Below are 23,773 nucleotides of genomic sequence, written 5' to 3'. Positions count from 1 at the left end.
GATCAGCCCGTCGGTCTTTCGGAGAATTTTTCTTTCAAACACACCAAGAGCTGCCTCATCTGCTTGCGCCAGTACCCATGCTTCAGTTGCATATAACAGCACGGGAAGTATCAGCGTCTTGTAGAGTGTGAGTTTGGTCTGGCGGGAGGTGGCATGTTTCTAAACTGCTTACTTAGACAATTTGGCCTGGCATACTGAATTGAACCTGGAGTGATATCTGCCAATATTCGGTGAAATCTGTTCATATTTGGATATAGCTTCCATATATATTTTCGTTCGATTTCAAGTAAATGGTGCATCGAACATTGTTGGCCATCACAATCCTTCTCCGAATTTCAAAACTGATGTCATTCGTTTTATTTATGCCGGTACCAAGGTATTAAAATCGTTAACTACCACGCAGCTGTAGTTCTCTTGGTCTTCTCGCCATTTACTGCCAGACCCACTTTGGCAGAAACCATCTCAATTTGTTCAAAGGTGGCTGTTACCGCTCTCAATGTTCGACCCATTATATCGATGTCATCGGCGGCGTAGGCGAGTAACTGGTGCTGTTTGATGTACAGAGTGCCATTTCTGTTCACTTTTGCCTTTCGTATGACCTTTTCCCGCAGGATATTAAAAAGATCACACGACAAACTGTCACCTTGTCTGAATTCTCGTTCGGTATTAAAGGGCTCCTAGAGGTCCTTTCCTACTTTAACTGCTGACATTGTGCCACTTAAAGTTATCCTGCATAGCCGTATTAATTTTGCAGGAATGACGAACGTAGACATGGCTTTAAACACCTCTGAATGGGTAGGGCTTTTGCGAATGCGGCTTTATAGTCGACGAATAGGTGGTATGTGTCGATGTGTTTTTCGTGCGTCTTTTCCAGGATTTGGCGCAGAGTGAATATCTGGTCAATGGTGAATAGGCCAGGTCTGAAGCCGCATTGCTATGGTCCAATAATGTCATTGACCATTGGCTTTAGTCGTTCTCACAGTACGCTGGATAGTACTCTGAATCTCTGGACATCTCAATTTGCTAACGCTAAAAATAGTTTTTTATAAATCCACGCCTTGTGTAGAACCCGAAAAAATATTCTTTAAAAAATCCACGCCTTGTGTAGAACCCGAAAAAATATTCTTTAAAAAATCCACGCCTTGTGTAGAACCTTAAAAATAATTTTTTATAAATCCACGCCTTGTGTAGGTCCTTAAAAATATTCTTTTAAAAATCCACGCCTTGTGTAGGTCCTTAAAAATATTCTTTTAAAAATCCACGCCTTGTGTAGGTCCTTTAAAAATTCTTTTAAAAATCCACGCCTTGTGTAGATCCTTAAAAATAGATTTTTATAAATCCACGCCTTGTGTAGATCCTTAAAAATAGATTTTTATAAATCCACGCCTTGTGTAGATCCTTAAAAATAGATTTTTATAAATCCACGCCTTGTGTAGATCCTTAAAAATAGTTTTTGTAGATCCTTAAATCCACGCCTTGTGTAGATCCTTTAAAAAATATTCTTTAAAAAATCCACGCCTTGTGTAGATCCTTAAAAATAGTTTTTTATAAATCCACGCCTTGTGTAGATCCTTTAAAATAGTTTTTTTATAAATCCACGCCTTGTGTAGATCCTTAAAAATAGTTTTTTTGTAAATACACGCCTTCTGTAGATCCTTAAAAATAGTTTTTTATAAATCCACGCCTTGTGTAGATCCTTTAAAATAGTTTTTTTATAAATCCACGCCTTGTGTAGATCCTTAAAAATAGTTTTTTTGTAAATACACGCCTTCTGTAGATCCTTAAAAATAGTTTTTTATAAATCCACGCCTTGTGTAGATCCTTAAAAATATTTTTTTATAAATCCACGCCTTGTGTAGATCCTTAAAAATAGTTTTTTATAAATCCACGCCTTGTGTAGATCCTTAAAAATAGTTTTTTATAAATCCACGCCTTGTGTAGATCCTTAAAAATAGATTTTTATAAATCCACGCCTTGTGTAGATCCTTAAAAATATATTTTTATAAATCCACGCCTTGTGTAGAACCTTAAAAATATTTTTTTTTATAAATCCACGCCTTGTGTAGATCTTTAAAAATATTTTGTTAGAAATCCACGCCTTGTATAGATCCTTAAAAATAGTTTTTTATAAATCCACGCCTTGCGTAGGCCCTTAAAAATAGTTTTTTATAAATCCACGCCTTGTGTAGATCCTTAAAAATAGTTTTTTTATAAATCCTTAAAAATATTTTTTTTTTTATAAATCCACGCCTTATGTAGATCCTTAAAAAATATCTTTTAAAAAATCCACGCCCTATTTAGGTCCTTAAAAATATTTATTTTGCTCTTTAAATTTTCTTTACCAATTAATCCCTAACAAAATTAATCACAATTTCTGTTCTTCAAATACAAATTCTAATTAACTTTCCACTAACCTCAAAGGCTTCCTTGCCTCCGATGTCCTTGTGTTTAACCTTAAAAATACGAAAATTATTTTGAAAACTTTTCTAAGGATTCTTTATCCTTGCCAACACTTCCTGCTGGCAAAGGGAATTTATTATTGTTTATTTAACAACAACAACAACAGCAACAATAAAAAGCTTGTATTTGTACAAAAGATGGTTTTATAAAAACCTTTTATTTTTGTGAGTAGGAGAATTTGATTGTAGCGAACACCATGTGAACAAATTTCCCTGCTCCAGCCAACCGCCAACACACCCTCCCTCCATTCCCTCTAGGCCCATACAATTACAAATCTAAACAAAAAGTTGAATATTAATTAACTTGGCAACATGTTAGAGGAATTTCGGAATTTTTCAACACATCATTTAATTGGTTAAGGGGGGGGAGGGCTGTGGAATAATGTGGGAAGAGCGAGAGGGTGATGAGGAGATGGAGGGAGGAGGGTGTGCGTTTGGAAGAAGTTATGATTGCAAGAAAATTGGCATTTCGAAAAGATAATTATGGTAACAATGCTGGAAGGGAAGATAATATTTTCGTTTAATTACCAAAGGGCAAAAGAGGAAGGGTGGAGTTTTAGAGAGAAAACCAATTTTCAACAAGACGTGACTTTAAATATATATTTTCAAGGGCAATTAAAGAAGAGTACTTTTATATCTTTCAAGACGTAAATATTTTTTAAGGCTAAAAATGTGTGGATTTAAAAAAAAACATTTTTTTAAGTATATTTTTCAAAGCATCGAAACAAGGCGTGTTTTTTTTAAGATTTTTGTTTTTTTTTTTTTTTTTTTGTTCAAGGTCATTATTATACCCTACACAACTATGTTGTCAGGGTATTATAGCTTTGTGCAGCCCCAAATGTTTGTAACGCCGCGAAATATTGGTCCTAGACCCACCTTTAAGTATATCGATCGTCATATCTCGACTAGCTGAGTCGATATCCGTCCGTCCGTCTGTCCATTATAATTTGTAAACACGATACAGGCCACAGTTATGGACCAATCTTCATATAATTTTGCATGTAGGATGGGTTCTGGCCAATGAAGACCCCTATTGTTTTTGGAAAAGATCAGTTAATATTTAGGGGATGAAATGGACCAAATACTAAATTTTTGTCGGTTTTTCTGGTCGCTCCAGAGGCCGCAATTATGACCCAAACACCGCGAATTTTTGCATGGAGAAGGGGATCGGGCCAGAGAATAAGCATGCATGTTTTGATAAAGATCGGTCAATATTTAGCGGGTCAAATGGACCCTGACTTTTGTGTGAAAAATGACAAAATTTGTATTCTATGACATATATATTTACTCCTGGAGGATGTAGACCCCAGGAGTTGATAGCATATCCAAGAGGAGTGGTTGGCCTTTAAATTGATACCAAATATAGTGATGTATCTACTCAGATGTGGGAGTTACAGTCAAATATTTACAGGTGCTTACGTATTCAGATATTATTTAGTAACCCATTACCACATTAGAGGGAGAAATATCGCGCTGATGGCTTTGACATTTTTCATGAAGTTCCAGTTATGGTCAAGAACAACGCCTACAATTTTCGGTGATGATCAGATTAAAATTTTGGGATGAAATGGACCGAAAACATAATTTTTTGTGTGTTTTCGATATATAATCCGAAAATCACAACACAACCCACCGTGAAGGTAATCTGGACAAGTAATTAGAAGGACTGTACTGAATATTCGAAAAAAGTAAGGAAGAGGTGTTGTTAACCTCTAAATCACGAAATATTACTCCGACTCGGAATAAACATCCTCAGAAAGTTAGAGTTCGTGGTAGTTGTGTAGGGTATCGTATGGTCGGCCCCGTCCGACTATACTGCGCCGCTCACTGGTTTTTTAATTTTTATTAATTATATAAAAATATTTTTGTGTTTAATTCATTTAGTTTGTTTATATATATATTTGTTATGAATTTTGATAATTAATTACAGTTTAGGAATTTGTTTGCATTAACATTTTTCCACAGCGTATGTGCGTGTGTGTGTGAGCGGCTTGTGTTTTGATCAATGCTACCCATTGTCTGTGATTAACTTTAATTATATTAGAATCAATATTAGCAATATTTTATTTTAATACCTAAAACAAAAACAACAACAACAACCAGCAAGGAAAGTAGTAAAGTCGGACTGGGCCGACTATATGATACCCTTCACCACTTTGGGTATATTGTACATATGTATCCTAACAATTACATGTCTATGTTCCCTGTTTCTCCAACCTATCCTAACATTAATTTCATTCGAGCAGATTTAGAGCCGTCTGCGTAGCATGGGGGAAAATTTATGGAAAACGATTTATAGCAAAATTGATACACGCTATTTGGTACGCCGCGTTGTTAAAAATATAATCTATCTATGTGGGAGCTATATCTAAATCTGAACCGATTTTCACGAAAATTATCACACAACTTTCTAGACTTAATTCAGTACGCTATGCCAAATTTTGTGCAAATCGAAAGATATATAGGGACTTTGGTACACCATTTACCTTAAATCGGACTAAAATATATATGGGAGCTATATCTAAATCTCAGCCGATTTCCACAAAATTTAACACTCATTGTTTTAGACTTAATTCAGTACGCTATGCCAAATATTGTGCAAATCGAAGGATATATATATATATATAGGGACCTTCCTGCATCATTTACATAAAATCGGACGAACATATATATAAAGCTATATCGAAATCTCGACCGATTTTCCCAAAACTCGCCACTCATCCATTCCAAAGTCAATTTAGTACGCTAAGCCAAATTATGTGCAAATCGAAAGATATATAGGGACTTTGGTACACCATTTACCTTAAATCGGACGAAAATATATATGGGAGCTATATCTAAATCTCAACCGATTTTCACGAAATTTAACACATATCATTCTAGACTCAATTCAGTAAGCTATGCCAAATTTCGTGCCAATCTAAGGATATAAAGGGACTTTGGTGCACTATTTACCTAAAATCGGACCAAAATATATATGAACCGATTTTCAGGAAACTTGACACACATTATTCTAGACCTAATTCATTACGCTGTGCCAAATTTCGTACAAATCGAAAGATATACAGGGACCGTTTACGTTAAATCGGACGAAAATATATATGGGAGCTATATCTAAATCTGAACCGATTTTTCTCAATTTCAATAGAGTTAGTCATTGGGCCAAATAAGTGGCATATGCCAAATTTCATCCAATTCGGATTATAAATGCGACCTGTACTTTGTTTACAATTTAGCATCGACAGACAGACAGACGGACGGACATGCATAAATCGACTCAGAAAGTGATTCTATGCATATTCTCAAAAGGAACTATGGGTCTACCTCGATTTATTTTGCCTGTTACAAACATATGCACAAAGACATAATACCCTGTACCACAGAGTGGTGAAGGGTATAAAAATATATTTCATATTTTCACAAGCAATGGGGAAAACCAAACAAAAAATTTAAATATATGCTTTATGACCTACAGTGGGACCTTTAAAAATTAAAAAAATAACTTCCCAAACACCATATTCATATTTGCAATTATAGAATAGGTAGCATCGAAAAATAGATTTTTTTTTGGTTGGTATTTTTTATCTAAGCTCCGCTGTAAACCCCTTGACGTCAGTTTGATTTAATCTCAAATAATAATCGATTTATTGTCTATTGTTGTTGTTGGTATTATTTGTTTAAATTTTTAATTTGTGTATAATTTTCATTATGCATTTCATGCTTTGATGCCCATCATCATCGTCTAAACGCCTGACTGATTTTAAGTTATTTCGGTGAACAATTTTGGATTATTCGTTTCGCGTCGTTGTTGTTGTGTTTTTTTTTTTTGGTTCCTCCAAATTTTTGGCACTTGAAATTTTCTGCGTATTTTTTATTTTTTGTTCGAACTGCCAATTAAAAACGAAATGTTTGGTTGAATTGTTGTCAAGATTCGGGATTTGTTTGTTTGTCGATTGGACAGCCAAAAGTCAGAGTAGACTAACAAACTTGTAGACAGTTTGACGTTGAGCTGATGTTTTTCTCTTTGTTTTGTAAACAATGGGATTATCTTTAGGAGATTTTACATATAAACAAAGAAATGTATTATTAATATTTTAATGCTTAGAAGAATATAATTTTGAAATAAGCCACAAAAATATATAAAAGCCATGTATTAGGGCTACTTGAAAAAAAAAATATTTTTTTTAATAAATCCACCCATTAAGGTTATTTGAAAAAAATATTTTTTTTAAAAAAATGCACGCCTTAGGTTTATTTGAAAATATTCACTACTTGTGAAGACCCTCGAAATTGTTTCAAAAAAAAAAAAATAATTAAATAAATCCTTGCGTAGTCTTTCAAATATAATTAAAACTAGTAAGGAAAATAGTAAAGTCGGACAAAGCCTACTATATGATACCCTTCACCACTTTGGGTATATTCAACAGATGAACCCTAAAAGACGTCGAATTTTGTAAAGTCAATTAACATGAAATTGGTTCTTTAAACATGTCATTCTGCAAGCAATACTAATTTGTTCATTTGGTTAGATATAGAGTTGCTTCTTACAATGGGACAAAAATTTTAAAAATTAATTATTACAGCAAATACAAATCGAACACCTGTTGATTACACTGTGCTACAAAATAACAAAATTTTTTTTCAGGGGTTCTAATGTACCAATTCTGTTTATTTGGAGTCTCTGGACCACGAAGATACCTTTGGTTTTTCTGGGTCACTTCGAAAATTTATTTTATAACGGTAAATATAGAGAAAAACGTGGTTTCATGGATTTTCAATTTAAAACTCGAATAACTTATTTACTTTTTAACAGATTTATATTATTCTTTTTTTTCTTTCGAAGAGTACAATTTTTCCTTTCAAACAAGATATATACTTGGTAAATCGGTTGAGGATTGGCTGAGTTACAGCGGTTGAAATGTGAAAAAATACGTATAAAATGACAAAATTTACCTTTCTTCGGGCTGTACGATGAAATTATGATATCAAGCCATATAAGTTTTATTCTATTACGGGGAAGAAAATTAAATTAGCTTTCGAAGATGATAAAAATCAGAAAAATCGGTTAAAAATGGATGACTTATACACATTTTTGTATTGATTCTATGCATATTCTCTAAAGGAAGTATGGGTCTGTATCTTTTCCTGTTATAAACCGTTATGTTTGCAACAGGCAAAAGGAAACGAGATAGACCCATAGTTCCTTTAGAGAATATGCATAGAATCAATACAAAAATGTGTATAAGTCATACATTTTTTAACCGATTTTTTTGATTTTTATCATTTTCGAAAGCTAATTTAATTTTCTTCCCCGTAATAAATAAAACTTATATGGCTTGATATCATAATTTCATCGTACAGCCCGAAGAAAGGTAAATTTTGTCATTTTATACGTATTTTTTCACATTTCAACCGCTGTAACTCAGCCAATCCTCAACCGATTTACCAAGTATATATCTTGTTTGAAAGGAAAAATTGTACTCTTCGAAAGAAAAAAAAAGAATAATATAAATCTGTTGAAAAGTAAATAAGTTATTCGAGTTTTAAATTGAAAATCCATGAAACCAGGTTTTTCTCTATATTTACCGTTATAAAATAAATTTTCGAAGTGACCCAGAAAAACCAAAGGTATTTTCGTGGTCCAGGGGCTCCAACTAAACATATTTGGTACATTAGAAGCATTGAAAAATGTTCGTGTCGCACAGTGTTATTAGTATAAATATCGGATAAACATGAGGAGTATGGTGCATTATTTACTTAAAATCGGACGCAAATATATTCGTAAAAGCTATATCGAAATCTAAATAAATTTCATAAAATCGGAGAAAAATATATATAGGAGCTATAACTAAATCTAAACCGAAACTAAGCACACATCATTCTAGACCTCACCCAGTACGCTATGCCAAATTTCGTGCAAATCGAGGGATATATAGGGACTTTGGAGTCCCATTTACCTTAGATCGGACGGAAATATATATGGGAGCTATATATAAATCTGACCCGATTTTCTCGAAACTTGGAACACGTCATTCTGGAACTATTTCAGTACTCTATGCCAAATTTCGTGCAAATCGAAAGATATATATGGACCTCGGTGCACCATTTACATAAAATCGGACAAAACTATATATGGGAGCTATATCTAAATCTGAACCGATTTTTACGAAACTTAACACACATCATTCTAGACTCAGTTCAATACGCTTTGCGAAAATTCGCGCAAATCGGATGATTTTCAGGGACTTTGGTCTACCATTTACCTAAAATCGGGCGAAACCATGTGTGGGAGGTATATCTAAATCTGAACCGATTTTCACCAATTTCAATAGAGTTCGTCCTTGGGCAAAATAAATGAGCTGTACCAAATTTCGTCCAATTCGAATCAAAAATGCGACCTGTACTTTATTTACAATTTAACATGGACAAACCGACGGACCGACATGCATACCATTTAGTGCTCTTCATACGCATTAGCACTATTTCCCGAAATCTCTTTCTTATTTCCATTACACAGATTTAGAATAGATCAGTATTCCAATTATATATTTACGTACAGGTTCCACATTTAGTACTTTTCGAACACATAAGTACATATTTTCAAGACTACCTCCGTACCACCACACTTTAGTACTTCCTTCTAACTCTCCGTCAGTGACACACATTCAAAATTTTAGGTTTCCAGCTCTTCCCGTTCGTCTAATACAAAGGATACCATATTTGGTACATTTTAGTACTTTTCGTAGCCTTCTAGTTCAAACTTCCAAAAATCCAGGCTTATCTCACGCCTACACATCAACTCCAAAGGCTCACCCACAATTCAAATTGTACCGTTTTTCCAAATCTTCCTACATACCCCAATCCTACACCTCCACAGTTATCCTAAAACAAAATTTCAGGATTGCAACAGTACCGCTTCACCCACAATTCAAATTGTACCAATTTTAGTACACATTAGTACAAATTCCTAAAACTTTGTACATATCTTAATCTCAAACCAAAACAGAGATCCTGACTCCAAATTTCATGATTCTAGCCCTATTGGTTCACTTAATATTGAAATTGTATCAAATTTAGTACCATTTAGTAACCATAAGTATTCATTTCTTAAACTGAATCCTTACCCCAATCCTACACCCAAACAGTAATCCTGACTCCTAACTTCATTGTTCCAGCTCTATCGGTTCATCCAAATTGTACAAATTATAGTACAATATAGTACTTTTCGTACACATAAGTAAACAATTTCTAAAATTACGTACATATCCCAATCCTACACTCCGACGGTAATGTTAATTTCAATTTTCAGGATTTCAGGTCGATTTGTACCTCCAAATCACATTTGTACCAAATATAGTACCATATAGTACTTTTCGTACACATGAGTACACGCTTTCAAAACCAACTCTTTATATCGACCCTAATTCGCTTTCCAAACTTCAAATTTTTAGCTCTTTCCATTCACATGCTACGAAATTGTACCAAATTTAGTACATTTTAGTACTTTTCGGATACTTATAGTTCGAATTTCCAAAAAAAATCCTTTGCTACAGCTATTCTACACTCTATCAGTGACCCTCAAGAGTTCTAGCTCTACCGGTTCGCCAAATACAAATGGTATCACATTTAGTAGTTTCGTACCTTTGGACCAAGAGTGATCCTCTGTACGAACATTTGGACCAAGAGTGATCCTCGCCTAAATTTCAAGATTCTAGCTTCATCCGTTTCGTCTGGGGGTTGGTGAATCGTTAAGTCAGTCCATCAGTCCGTCAATCACTTTACTCTTTTATTAGCATAGATAGATAAAACATTCAATAAGACTTCTTAGATGATCCTTCCAAAGCCTTGTGTGCCTTTTCTCAGGACGTCTATGCCTTGAACGACCTTTTAAATTCCCTCCTCATTATATAGAGGTCCCATATTAGTGAGAAGATTTTCCTTTCCAAGTATTCTAGGACTTAGAGACCTGATGTCTTACAGGATACATATGATCCTCTTGATAAGGATTCCTTAAAAAAATAATTTTTTAAACAAAAATCCGAGCCTTATTTTTATTGTTGGTCCTTAAAAATAATTTTTTTTAAAAAATCCACTCCTTTGGTAGGTCCTTAAAATTTTTTTATATAAAAATTTATTATTTTTATTAACAAATAAATTAATAATTATTTTTATTGTTCCCTGTTTTTTCTTTTCAGAACCACCCATTCGAAACCCGCAACCCACCCACGTGCCGTATTCGAAATTCAAATTAGACAGGAATCCAGCTAGTAAACAAACAATTAACATCCTGAATAACAACAGCAACAACAACTACAATAACCATAATAATCGTAATAACAATCATAACGACAAACTGGCCGGCTGGGGTTTTCGAGATAAATGAAAAAAACAGAACAACAACAACAAATCTCAGAAACAGCAACAACACCACTTATACCCCTGGTGAATAAATAATAGGACTTAAGGCATCGGGAAAATAATAAAAAAGGAAGGCAGGCAGGCGAGCAAAGGCAAGGCGAGAGAAAGAAAAAAGGCCACAAGCAGGACAACTACAAGGCGAAGAACAACAACAACGATAAAAATAACGTTAATAACAACAATAAAGAAGAAGAAGGAAAACAACAACAACTAAAACAAAAGGAACATAATAAAATTAATTTCTTAAGCTTAGCTTCGAGGGCTATAGAGAGGTCCTGGAGGCCTTTTGACACGAAGGATAAAGGATAAGCCAAAGAAAAGGTTAGACAACAAAGGAAAGAGGTTAGTGAACCTTTAAAAAAAATAAAGGATTCGGAATAAAGGCCAAAGGCCACTAACATATTCCTTGGATTGTAAAAATAGCGGTTATACCCTTAACCTCTTGAAAAATGCTAACAATGAGGCTGAGAGGACCTGTATAACCTGAGGAAGGCCTAACAAAAATTTTGAAATTTCTTGACTAGCCCCCTGAAATATTAGCAGCAGAACCTTAAGTGGCTGGTAGCTGGAAATCCATAGTCTGCACCTCCTCTTGTCCACCCCACCAACCCCCTTTGGACCATTTACAAAGATGCCAAATTTAACCTTAACCACCCCTGCCTCCCTAATGGCAGCTGCCACCTGGTCCGCCATGGTGGCCCAAAAACCCAATGCCTCAGATATGGCCTATCACTCATATAATCACACAGTGCTACATAATGAACCAGGTCATCATCATCCGGTATTGGATCTAATGCCCTCGTCGTCGGCCCATACCACCTCCGAACCAGCCATACAAATACCACGGGAACGTGATGATCTGATAGAAAATAATTTTGTGCAAATTTTCTTCTGTATCCTCTATACGACGGTGTTTATCCTCGGGGTCTTCGGAAATGTCCTGGTGTGCTATGTGGTCCTGCGGAATCGTGCCATGCAAACAGTGACGAATATTTTCATAACCAATTTGGCTTTATCGGATATTTTGTTGTGTATCCTGGCGGTACCCTTTACACCGTTGTATACCTTTATGGGGCGATGGGCCTTTGGCAGAACCCTGTGCCACTTGGTGTCCTTTGCCCAGGGTTGCAGTATTTATATCTCCACGTTGACCCTAACCTCCATAGCAATTGATCGATATTTTGTCATAATCTACCCCTTTCATCCTCGCATGAAAATGTCCACCTGTATAGCCATCGTGATAAGTATATGGGTCATATCGCTGCTGGCCACCCTGCCATATGGTATGTACGTAAAGGTGGTCAATGATTATGGGAATATGACGGAGGATTATCTGGCAGGGAATGCTACACAATTTAATTTCAACAGCAGTTCCAGTTCGAATTCCGCAGCCACCGCCGCTGCAGCTGCTGTTGTGGCCTCTTTGTCCTCCTCCTCACCCACGGTGCCGCTAAATGTCTCCTATTCACCACAACGGAACTATGATGCTTATATGCAAATTGTATCCTCATCCTCGGCCGCTTCGACAGCGAGTATGGCGGAATCGGACATGCCCAGCAGTTCCATAAGCTATTGTGAGGAGGATTGGCCCACGGAGCGATATCGTAAGGTTTTCGGCTCCGTCACGACAATTTTGCAATTTGTCCTACCCTTCATCATCATCTCCATTTGCTACATATGGATTTCCTTTAAGCTGAATGCCCGAGCAAAGGCCAAACCTGGCTCAAAATCATCACGCAAAGAAGAAGCCGATCGTGATCGCAAGAAACGTACCAATCGCATGCTAATCGCCATGGTGGGGGTATTTGGCCTCTCCTGGCTTCCTCTGAACGTGGTCAACATTTTCGATGACTTCTATGAAAAATCGAATGAATGGCGTTTCTATACCCTGTTCTTTTTTGTGGCCCATTCCATTGCCATGTCATCGACGTGTTACAACCCCTTCCTCTATGCCTGGCTGAATGAGAATTTCCGCAAGGAATTTAAACATGTACTGCCCTGTTTTAATCCCTCCAATAATAATATTATCAATATTACCCGAGGCTATAATCGTTCGGATCGTAATACCTGTGGCCCTAGATTGCATCACGGCAATGGTGGCGCCGCCACCCGGGGCAGCAGCCTTGAAAATGATGATCATGATGATGGTAATGCCATAACGCAGGATACCACCCTTACACACCCTAAGGATAAGCTGTTGATAATACCGCGAGAGCCGACCTATGGTAATGGTCATAATGCTTTGTCACCCTGCCTGGATCGTGGTGTCAATGTGGCCCTTGTGCAGTGTAGTAAGCAAGTGGAAATTCTGCTGAATGACAATGACATACGGAATCATCGTTACGATGACTTCGATAATGAATCGTGTGAGGAGCAGACGATTGAAATGCGTTTCAATGAGACCCCCTTCATTAGTTCGGATAACAATACGACGATCAGTATTATGGAGACGAGCACTAGCTGTGATCGCAGTGGTGGTGGTAGCAGTGAGCGGATGCAACGAAGTAACTGAGGAAGGGTGAGTAGAGAAAAAATTAAAAAAACACATAGAATAGGTTTTCAGGGTCTTGAAAATAGGCCTTTTATTTGATCGGAGTACCTTAAAAATAGTTTTGGAGGTCCTTAAAAATATTTTTCAAAAAATCCACGCCTTGTTGGAGGTCCTTAAAAATATTTTTCAAAAAATCCACGCCTTGTTGGAGGTCCATAAAAATATTTTTTTAAAGATCTACGCCTTGTTGGAGGTCCTTAAAAATATTTTTTTTAAAAATCCACGCCTTGTTGGAGGTCCTTAAAAATATCCACGCCTTGTTGGAGGTCCATAAAAATATTTTTTTAAAGATCCACCCCTTGTTGGAGGTCCTTAAAAATATCTACGCCTTGTTGTAGGTCCTTAAAAATATTTTTTAAAAAATCCACGCCTTGTTGTAGGTCCTTAAAAATATTTTTTAAAGATCCACTCCTTGTTGGAGGTCCTTAAAAATATCCACGCCTTGTCGGAGGTCCTTAAAAATATCCACGTCTTGTCGGAGGTCCTTAAAAATATTTTTTAAAAAATCCACGCCTTGTTGTAGGTCCTTAAAAAGTATTTTTTTAAAAATCCACGCCTTGTTGTAGGTCCTTAAAAATATTTTTTAAAAAATCCACGCCTTGTTGTAGGTCCTTAAAAATATTTTTTTAAAAATCCACGCCTTGTTGTAGGTCCTTAAAAATATTTTTTAAAAAATCCACGCCTTGTTGTAGGTCTCTAAAAATATTTTTTTTTAAAATCCACGCCTTGTTGTAGGTCCTTAAAAATATTTTTTTAAAAATCCACGCCTTGTTGTAGGTCTTTAAAAATATTTTTTTAAAAATCCACGCCTTGTTGTAGGTCCTTAAAAATATTTTTTAAAAAATCCACGCCTTGTTGTAGGACCTTAAAAATATTTTTTTAAAAATCCACGCCTTGTTGGAGGTCCTTAAAAATATTTTTCAAAAAATCCACGCCTTGTTGGAGGTCCTTAAAAATATTTTTCAAAAAATCCACGCTTTGTTGGAGGTCCTTAAAAAAATATTTTTCAAAAAATCCACGCCTTGTTGGAGGTCCTTAAAATATTTTTTTAAAGATCCACGCCTTGTTGGAGGTCCTTACAAATATCCACGCCTTGTCGGAGGTCCTTAAAAATATCCACGTCTTGTCGGAGGTCCTTAAAAATATTTTTTTAAAAATCCACGCCTTGTTGGAGGTCCTTAAAAATATTTTTCAAAAAATCCACGCCTTGTTGGAGGCCCTTAAAAATATTTTTTTAAAAATCCACGCCTTGTTGTAGGTCCATAAAAATATTTTTTTTAAAAATCCACGCCTTGTTGTAGGTCCTTAAAAATATCTTTTTTTAAAAATCCACGCCTTGTTGTAGGTCTTTAAAAATATTTTTTTTTAAAAATCCACGCCTTGTTGTAGGTCCATAAAAATATTTTTTTAAAAATCCACGCCTTGTTGTAGGTCTTTAAAAATATTTTTTTTTAAAAATCCACGCCTTGTTGTAGGTCCATAAAAATATTTTTTTAAAAATCCACGCCTTGTTGTAGGTCTTTAAAAATATTTTTTTTTAAAAATTCCACGCCTAGAGGTCCTTAAAAAATCACCGCCTAGAGGTCCTTAAAAATATTTTTTTAAAAAATCCACGCCTAGAGGTCCTTAAAAATATTTTTTTAAAAAATCCACGCCTAGAGGTCCTTAAAAATATTTTTTTAAAAAATCCACGCCTAGAGGTCCTTAAAAATATTTTTTTAAAAAATCCACGCCTTGTTGGAGGTCCTTAAAAAAAAAATCCATTTTATAGGTCCTTAAAAAATTTTTTAAAAAATCCACGCCTTGTTGGAGGTCCTTAAAAATATTCTTTTAAAAAATCCTAGCCTTGTTGGAGGTCCTTAAAAGTATTTTTAAATCCACTTGAATGACTTCGTAAGTTTTTCAAATTTTTTATTTCCACTTTCCGAAAGGTCAGATATCAAATGTTGCGGCGTAAAACTATTCGCCGTTAATTAAAAAAATACCTCCGCACCAAAAGTTTCAATAACAATTCCGAACAAAAAAATCCGAATCACAGCAAATGACCTTCTCCAACAATTTTTAAGTAACTCTTAGAACAAAGCTGAACAGATAGCAGATAAGTTGTGGCATAGGTTGGTGCTATATCTACTCCCACATGTCCTGCGAGAGATTTGTTGGTACATCTGCAGTCTCCAAAGGAAACTGATGCGGGGAATTGTGTTTTGTTTCGTAATATTTTGTTGGTGGCATTGTTGTTGTGCATAGCTTGTGATGCACTTGGGAAATAATTTTTTTTCGGCCAGGGATTTTTATCCCTCGCCAACTCCCTCCTGTATCCTCCCTTCCAATGTATGCAATATATGCATCCTTAGTAGTGGCAGCTTAAAAATGCAGCTGCATTTGATGGCGTTTTATGCTAAACGTGATCGAAATTTAAGTGAGCTTTAAGTGCTCATTCTCTCCGAAAAACAAAACTGTTACTAATGCAGTTCGGCAACAAGTTCCAGGGACTAAGGATGCATGGATGCCAAAATAGATTGCCACAATGTGGCGAAGTGGATTTGTAGCAATGTTATGTGTGTGAACATTGGAAAAGAGGAGGGTGGTGAATCTACGAAATTCTGTACACAATTTTGTTAGTTACAGCTGCAAATGAAATATGAGGCAATAATAAATCAGAATTTTTTTATTTATTTTTTTGCTCGTTGGATATGAAGTCGTAACACATTCCATACCGAAGTAGTTATGATGGTTTTACAGATAAATATTTGTTCACATCTTTTGTGGGTATATTCCCCTACTACCTCATATAGCCTTTTGTCAGGTTACTTACATTCATAGGTAGTTAGGTAGTGGAGAACCCAAATAAAACCAGTAGGGAAAGGATCTTAGTCGGACGGGTTGGGCTTTATGGTACCTTACACCGTAATGGGTATATATAGGAGAGGGCTCCTAAGATTCGTATTGTAACCTACAGTCATTCTAGGATCTTTTTGAGAAAATCCGTATAAATCGAAAAAAACGTTGGAGCTGTGGATACCTCTTTTTAAAAATCGACCGAACACTTATAGGGAAGCTATATCTAAATCTGAACCGATTTCAATGGAATTTAACACACCCAATCCCGGGCTCAATTTGGTAGACTGTGCAAAATTTCATCAAAATCGAACAAACATTGGTCGTTTGGGGCCCAATTTATGTGAAATCGGACGAAGTTATATTGGGGAGCTATATCAAAAACTTAATCGATTTCAACGAAACTCAACATACACCATTTTATCCTCAATTCGGTAGTCTATGTTAAATTTCGTGTCAATCGGTTACACGTAGTGTCTTTGGTGCACTATTTACGCGAAATCGGACGAACTATATTGAAATTTGAATGGGAACTATATCGAAATCTGAATCGATTTTAAACGAAATTTAGTACATATCATTCTGGGCTCAATTCAGGAGGCTTTGCAAAATTTAGTCCGGATCAATTTACTTTAAATCGGACGAAGTTATATATGGGAGCTATATCGAAATCTGAACCGATTTCAATCAAATTTAACATACGTGGGTCTAGAGCCAATTTAGTAAGCTGTGCCAAATGCCGTCCCGATCGAACAAATTTTTTACAATTTGTACCCAATTTTTCAAAAATCGGACGAAGTTATATATGAGATCTATATCTAAATCTGAACCGATTTCAATGAAACTTAGCACACATTGTCCTATACCCAGTTTGGTTCACTGTACAAAATTTCGTGTCATTCGGCCAACAATTGGAAATTTGGTGCACCATTTATCTCAAATCGGACGAAGTTATATATGGCAGCTATATCGAAATCTGAACCGATTTCAATAAAATTTGACATACGTCAATCTAGAGCCAATTTAACGCGCTGTGCCAAATTTCGTCCCGATCGAACAAATGTTCTAGACTTTTTACCAAATTTTTCAAAAATCGGAGAAAAATATATATGGGAGCTATATATAAATCTGGACCGATTTCAACGAAGCTTAACACACATTATTCTAGACTCAGTTTGGTTCACTATGCAAAATTTCGTATCAATCGGCCGAAAGTTTTAAGTTTGATGAACCATTTATCTGAAATCGGACGAAAATATATATGGGAGCTATATCGAAATTTGAACCGATTTTAACGAAATTTAATACATATCATTCTAGGCTCAATTCGGAAGACTTTGCAAAATTTCGTCCCGATTGAACAAATTTTAGGTATTTAGAATCCTTTTTACTTAAAATCGGACGAAGTTATATATGGGGGCTATATCGATATCTGAACCGATTTCAACAAAATTCAATATACTTCCTTCTAGGCTCAATTTAGCACGCTGTGCAAAATTTCATCTCAATCGGGTATAAATTGCGAGTTTGGTGCACCATTTACATCGAATCGGACGAAGTTATATATGGAAGCTATATCTAAATCTGAACAGATGTTAATGAAATTTAATATGTATAATTATAGGCTCAATTTAGGAGGCTGTGTAAAGTTTCGTCCCGATCAAACGTATTTTGGGTATTTGGTGCCCAATTTACTTAAAATCGGTCGAAATTATATATGGGGGCTATATCAAAATCTGAATCGATTCCAATGAAAATTAACAAACGTCATCCTAGATTTAATTCAGTACGCTGTGCAAAATTTCGAGACAATCGGTCGAAATTTCGAATATTGGTGCAAAATTTATCGAAAATCGGACGAAAATATATATATATGGGAGCTATATCGAAATCTGAACCGATTTGGACGAAACTCATCACACGTCATTTTAGGCGCCATTTGGTAGCCTATGCTAAATATCGTGTCAATCTGTCACACGTAGTGTCTTTGATGCACCATTTACTAGAAATCGGACCAATATATATGTAGGAGCTATATCGAAATCTGAACCGATTTCAATCAAATTTAACATACATCAGTCTAGACCCTGTTTTTAAGCTGTGCAAATTTTCGAGGTAATAGGACTAAATTTCGAATATTGGTGCACCATTTTCCGAAAATCGGACGAAAATATATATTGGAGCTATATCGAAATCTGAAGCGATTTCCACCAAACTTCGCACATATCATTCTAGACTCAATTTAATAAAGTATACAAAATTTCGTGTCTATCGGTCATACGTAATAGCTTTGGTGCATAATTTTCGGAAAACCGGACGAAAATATATATGGGAGCTATATCTAAATCGGAACCAATTTTCAGCATTTTTAATTAGGATCGTCCTTGGTCCAAATTAATGAGCTATGGCAAATTTCAGCTCACTCGGATCATAAATGTAACCTGTACACTTAAAAAAACATGGTCGTGCGGAAGGTTGGACCGACGGTCGGTGAAACGGTTGAAAATGCATTAATTGACTTCGAAATCGATTCTATGTATATCCTGCAAAGTATCTGTGGGTCAATCTCATTTCCATTTTGCTTACACATTCCCAAATCCATGGGTGTAGGGTATAAAAACAAATGTTTTATTACCATCAGAGATGGGAGGACCTTCATTACACTTTGCAATAAAAAATGTCCCACTTTTCCAAAAAAAAAAAAAATCCGCCATCCCTGACCGAAATATTTCAATTTGTGGAAACCTTTTTTTCCATTCACATGTATCTCTTCATAATGGCAATGAGATTTTTTCCGCACCATTCCGTTCCATTCATTGCTTTATGGGTTACGAGAAAAATAACTTCATTTATGTGTCGGTGTGCGTGTGTGGCCACCGAGAAATCTCATCTATTCACAGGACCCACTTACCGGAATGAATACTCATGAGAATGTGGGTACGAGTGTACATGTGTGTGAGCAAGTGGTTGAATAGTGCCGGATGTTAAGTGATTTTGTTACAAAAGCAACAACAACAACTCGAACATCACATCGGAAGCAACAAATTCTGCTACTGCTTGGCAAAAAATGTGATTGATAACAGCAGTCGGAAGCGAGCACAGCACATAAAAATGATTGCATTTTATGGAGCAGCACCGATGAGCTTGGAGAGCTTCGTTCGTCCACAAAACACGCCACCGCCACCACATTGCCATTCCATTATCGTAGTGGTTTAAGTATTTTCAGGGTATTCCGTATATTATTAACGTTATGAAATTGTGTGGTTTTTTTGGGGGTGTGAGAGGAGAGGTCCTGGCGGAGGTAAACACGAATTTCCCTAGGATTTTTATTTTCTGTTTTAATTGAAAAAGTTTTGGATTTTTTTTGTTGTTTTTTGTAGACACACAAAAGTGTTACACCAAAAAGGTATTGAATGTTGAGTGGATCTTAGTTGGTTAGGATAGGGGAAAATCGTGATGTTATTGCTCCGTGAGTTTAAGCGAGGGGCAAAGGGAAATGTATTTCATTAAATACATTCCGTTTGAAATCAAGTGGAAATCCCTGTTAGCTAAGGGAAGTGATACATAAACCAGTAAGGAAAGTAGTAAAGTCGGACGGGGCCGACTATATGATACCCTTCACCACTATGGATATATTAAACAGGACTATAACATAAAATTGGATGAAAAAAAATGTGATATTTATCTAATATTTACCTAGATCTATCCATAAAGTATGTCAATGGACTTCAAACAAATATAAATAGGTCATCCGTTGGGCTATGTCTGTCAAATTAATTCTATGCTCAATTTTGTAAGTTGTGCAAAATTTGATGTCAATCTGATATATGAGGAGTTTGATGCCCAATTTACTTGAAATCGGGCGAAAATATATATGGAAGCTATATCCAAATATTGAGCGATTTCAAACAATCTTGTCACAGGTTAGGTTATACTAATTTCAGAACGTTTTGTTCCTGCAAATCGAAAGATATATAAGGACATCAATTACTTAAAATCAATCTATAATAAAAGGGAGCTATATCTAAATATGGACCGATTTTCTCTAAACTCGAAACTTGGCAGACATAATTCTAGGCTCAATTCAGTACGTTATGCCAAATTTGGTGCAAATCGAAAGATATATAGGGACTTTGGAGCACCATTTACATGAAATCGGACGAAACTATATATGAGAGCTATATCTAAATCTGAACCGATTTTCACGAAACTTGGCAGACATCCTTCTAGACCTAATTGATTAGGCTGTACCAAATTTCGTGCAAATCGAAAGATATATAGCGACTTTGGTCCACCATTTACATGAAATCGGACGAATCTATATATGGGAGCTATATCTAAATCTGGACCGATTTTTTCGAAACTTGGCAGACATCATTCAAGGCTCAATTCAGTACGTTATGCCAAATTTCGTGCAAATCGAAAGATATATAGGGACTTTGGGCACCATTTAAATGAAGTCGGACGAATCTATATATGGAAGCTATATTTAAATCTGAACCGATTTTCTCGAAACTTGGCAGACATAATTCTATGCTCAATTCAGTACGTCATGCCAAATTTCGTGCAAATCGAAAGATATATAGGGACTTTGGGGCACCATTTGCATAAAATCGGACGAATCTATATATGGGAGCTATATCTAAATCTGGACTGATTTTCACCAAACTCAGCACACATCATTCTGCACTTAATACAGAACGCTCTGCCAAATTTCGTGCAAATCGAATGATATTTAGGGACTTTGGTGGACCATTTACCTTAAATCGGACGAAGATATATATGGGAGCTATATCTAAATCTGAACCGATTTTCAGGAAACTTAACACACGTCATTCTATACATCATTCATTATGCTGTGCCAAATTTCGTGCAAATCGAAAGATATAAAGGGACTTTGGCGCACCATTTACATAAAATCGGACGAAACTATATATGGGAGCTATATCTAAAACTGGACCAATTTTTATGAAACTCAGCACACATCATTCTAGGCCTAATTCATTACGCTGTGCCAAATTTCGTGCAAATCGAAAGATATATAGGAACTTTGGTGCTCCATTTACATTAAATCGGACGAAAATATATATGGGAGCTATATCTAAATCTGAACCGATTTTATGCCTGTTACAAACATATGCACAAAGACATAATACCCTGTACCACAGTGTGGTGAAGGGTATAAAAATATTTTAAGGACCAACACAAGACGTGGATTTATTAAAACTTTTTTGGGGCCTACAAAAGGCGTGGATTTATTAAAAATATTTTTAAGGATCTGAAAAAGGTGTGGATTTATAAAGAAATATTTTTGAGGATCTACAAAAATTGTGGACTGATAAGGCTGGGTTTTTGGAAATTCGTCCTAGAACGGTACGAAAAGTACTAAATGTGATATCCAAATTTCAGAGTTCTAGCTTCACCGGTTCGCCAAATCCATGTGTATTTGGCGAACCGTTGAAGCTAGAACTCTGAAATTTGGGTTGGTGGTCGTTGATGGAGTATAGGATAAATGTACCCAAGGGTTTTTGGAAATTCGAACTATAACTATCCAAAAAGTACGAAAATGTACTAAATTTGGTACAATTCTGTAGAATGTGAACGGATAGCGCTTAAAACTTGAAATTTGGAGTGTGAATTAAGGTTGAGAAGTAGGTTTAAATGGAACCTACTTCTCAAGATGGAGATGGTTTTGAAAGCGTGTGCTCATGTTTACGAAAAGTACTATATGGTACTATATTTGGTGCAAATTTATTTTGGAGGTACTACAAATCGAGCTGGAATCCTGAAAATTGGAAGTAACATTACCGTCGGAGTGTAGAAATGAGTTATGTACGTAGTTTTGGAAATTTTTACTCATGTATACGAAAAGTACTAAATCGTACTATAATTGGTACAATCTGGATTTGGATGAACCGATAGAGCGGAAACAATGAAATTTGGAGTCAGTATCACTGTAGGGGTGTAGGATTGGCGTCAGGATTCAATTTAAGCAATTTATATTCCTGGGTACTAAATGGTACTAAATTTGGTACAATTTGAATTTTAGACGAACCAATAAAGCTAGAATCATGAAATTTGGAGTCAGGATCACTGTTGAGGTGTAAGATTGAGATATGTAGGAAGTTTTGGAAATTGGTACTACTGTGTTCTAAATTTTGTACAATTTGATTTGTGGGTTAACCGATAGAGTTGGAATCCTGAAACATGGATTTAGGATGACTGTGGGAGTGTAGGTTTGGGTTAGGAATGAGGTTTTGGAAATTGGTACTACTGTGTACTAAATTTGGTACAATTGGAATTGTGGGTGAACCTATGGAGTTGGAATCCTGAAACCTGGATTTAGGATGACTGTGGGGGTGTTGGTTTGGGTTAAGTAGGAAGTTTTGGAAATTTGTACTACTACTGAACAAGGTACTTATATAAATAATGTGTGCTAAATGAAAAATTTGGATTTGAGTGAACCTTTAGAGCTCGAATCATGAAATTTGGTACTAAATGGTACTCAAATTTAATTTATGGTTGATGCTAATACACTTTAAATATTTCCTACATTCGCTAACGAAGTTGCGGGCATATGCTATATAAGATATATATGTAATTTTGAACCGAATTTAACAAACCTTCACATACATAAAACTGGACTTAATTCAGTATGCTGTGCAATATTTTGTCTCAATCTGTATAATATTGGGAGTTTGGCGCACCTAAAATCGGACGAAACTATATATGGAAGCTATATCTAAATCTGGACCGATTTCAACAGGTGTCAAACTGAACCAATCAGACCGATCATTCACAAAAAATCTGAACCGATTTTATCAAAATTTTGCAGACATCAATCTGGACCTAATTCAGTACCAATACCAATCGGACAAATATTGAGATCTTTCACAAAAATCGGACGAAACTATATATGAAAGCTATATCTAAATCTGGACCGATTTTCCCCATTTCAATAGGGTTCGTCCTTGGGCTAAATTAGTGAACTGTGTCAAATTTCACCCATATCGGATCATAAATGCGACCTGTACTTTGTTAATCGACTCAGAAAGTGATTCTATGCATATTCTCAAAAGGAACCATGGGTCTATCTCGATTATTTTTGCCTGTTACAATCATATGTACAAAGACATAATAAGGACTGTCCATATTATCCCCCTTCCTTTGAGGCCCGTCTATGTTTACATCTAAACACTATCTAATGAAAACATTCTTCGTAAATCTACATCGCAGTGAAACACCATCATCTGAAGAAGAAGATATTTGTTTTTTATCTTCTAATGGATGATGAAAATAAAGGAAATACTATTCCCGCAGCAAAGATGATAACATAAAAAACATTCCAACAACAACTCAATAAAATGGAACGGAATTCAAGATTCACTCTCGCTCTGGAAATATAAATCGTCGGCAATAAAATAGCAAGCAAAAGCAACGACAACAACTGCAATGGGAAACAGCAACGACGAATGCCAGGAAACAATATAAAACAATTTAGAAATGA

The 23,773-nt window shown here is 35.7% G+C and overlaps 1 protein-coding gene across 1 annotated transcript; it reads left to right on the top strand.

Annotated features, from left to right (window-relative positions):
* The first annotated feature begins 11,508 nt into the window (after positions 1-11,508).
* Positions 11,509-13,389, top strand: LOC133320956 (neuropeptide Y receptor type 6). The gene has a single exon (XM_061530049.1). It carries the CDS (start codon positions 11,509-11,511, stop codon positions 13,387-13,389), a length of 1,881 nt encoding a protein of 626 aa, XP_061386033.1.
* Positions 13,390-23,773: the final 10,384 nt, after the last annotated feature.

Source organism: Musca vetustissima, unplaced genomic scaffold, assembly GCF_032173495.1.
Source record: "Musca vetustissima isolate MV318-11 ecotype Yass unplaced genomic scaffold, APGP_CSIRO_Mvet_v1 utg35745, whole genome shotgun sequence".
NCBI lineage: Eukaryota > Metazoa > Arthropoda > Insecta > Diptera > Muscidae > Musca > Musca vetustissima.
The sequence above is the reverse complement of the archived record's forward strand: the minus strand, read 5'-3'. Positions and strand labels throughout refer to the sequence as shown.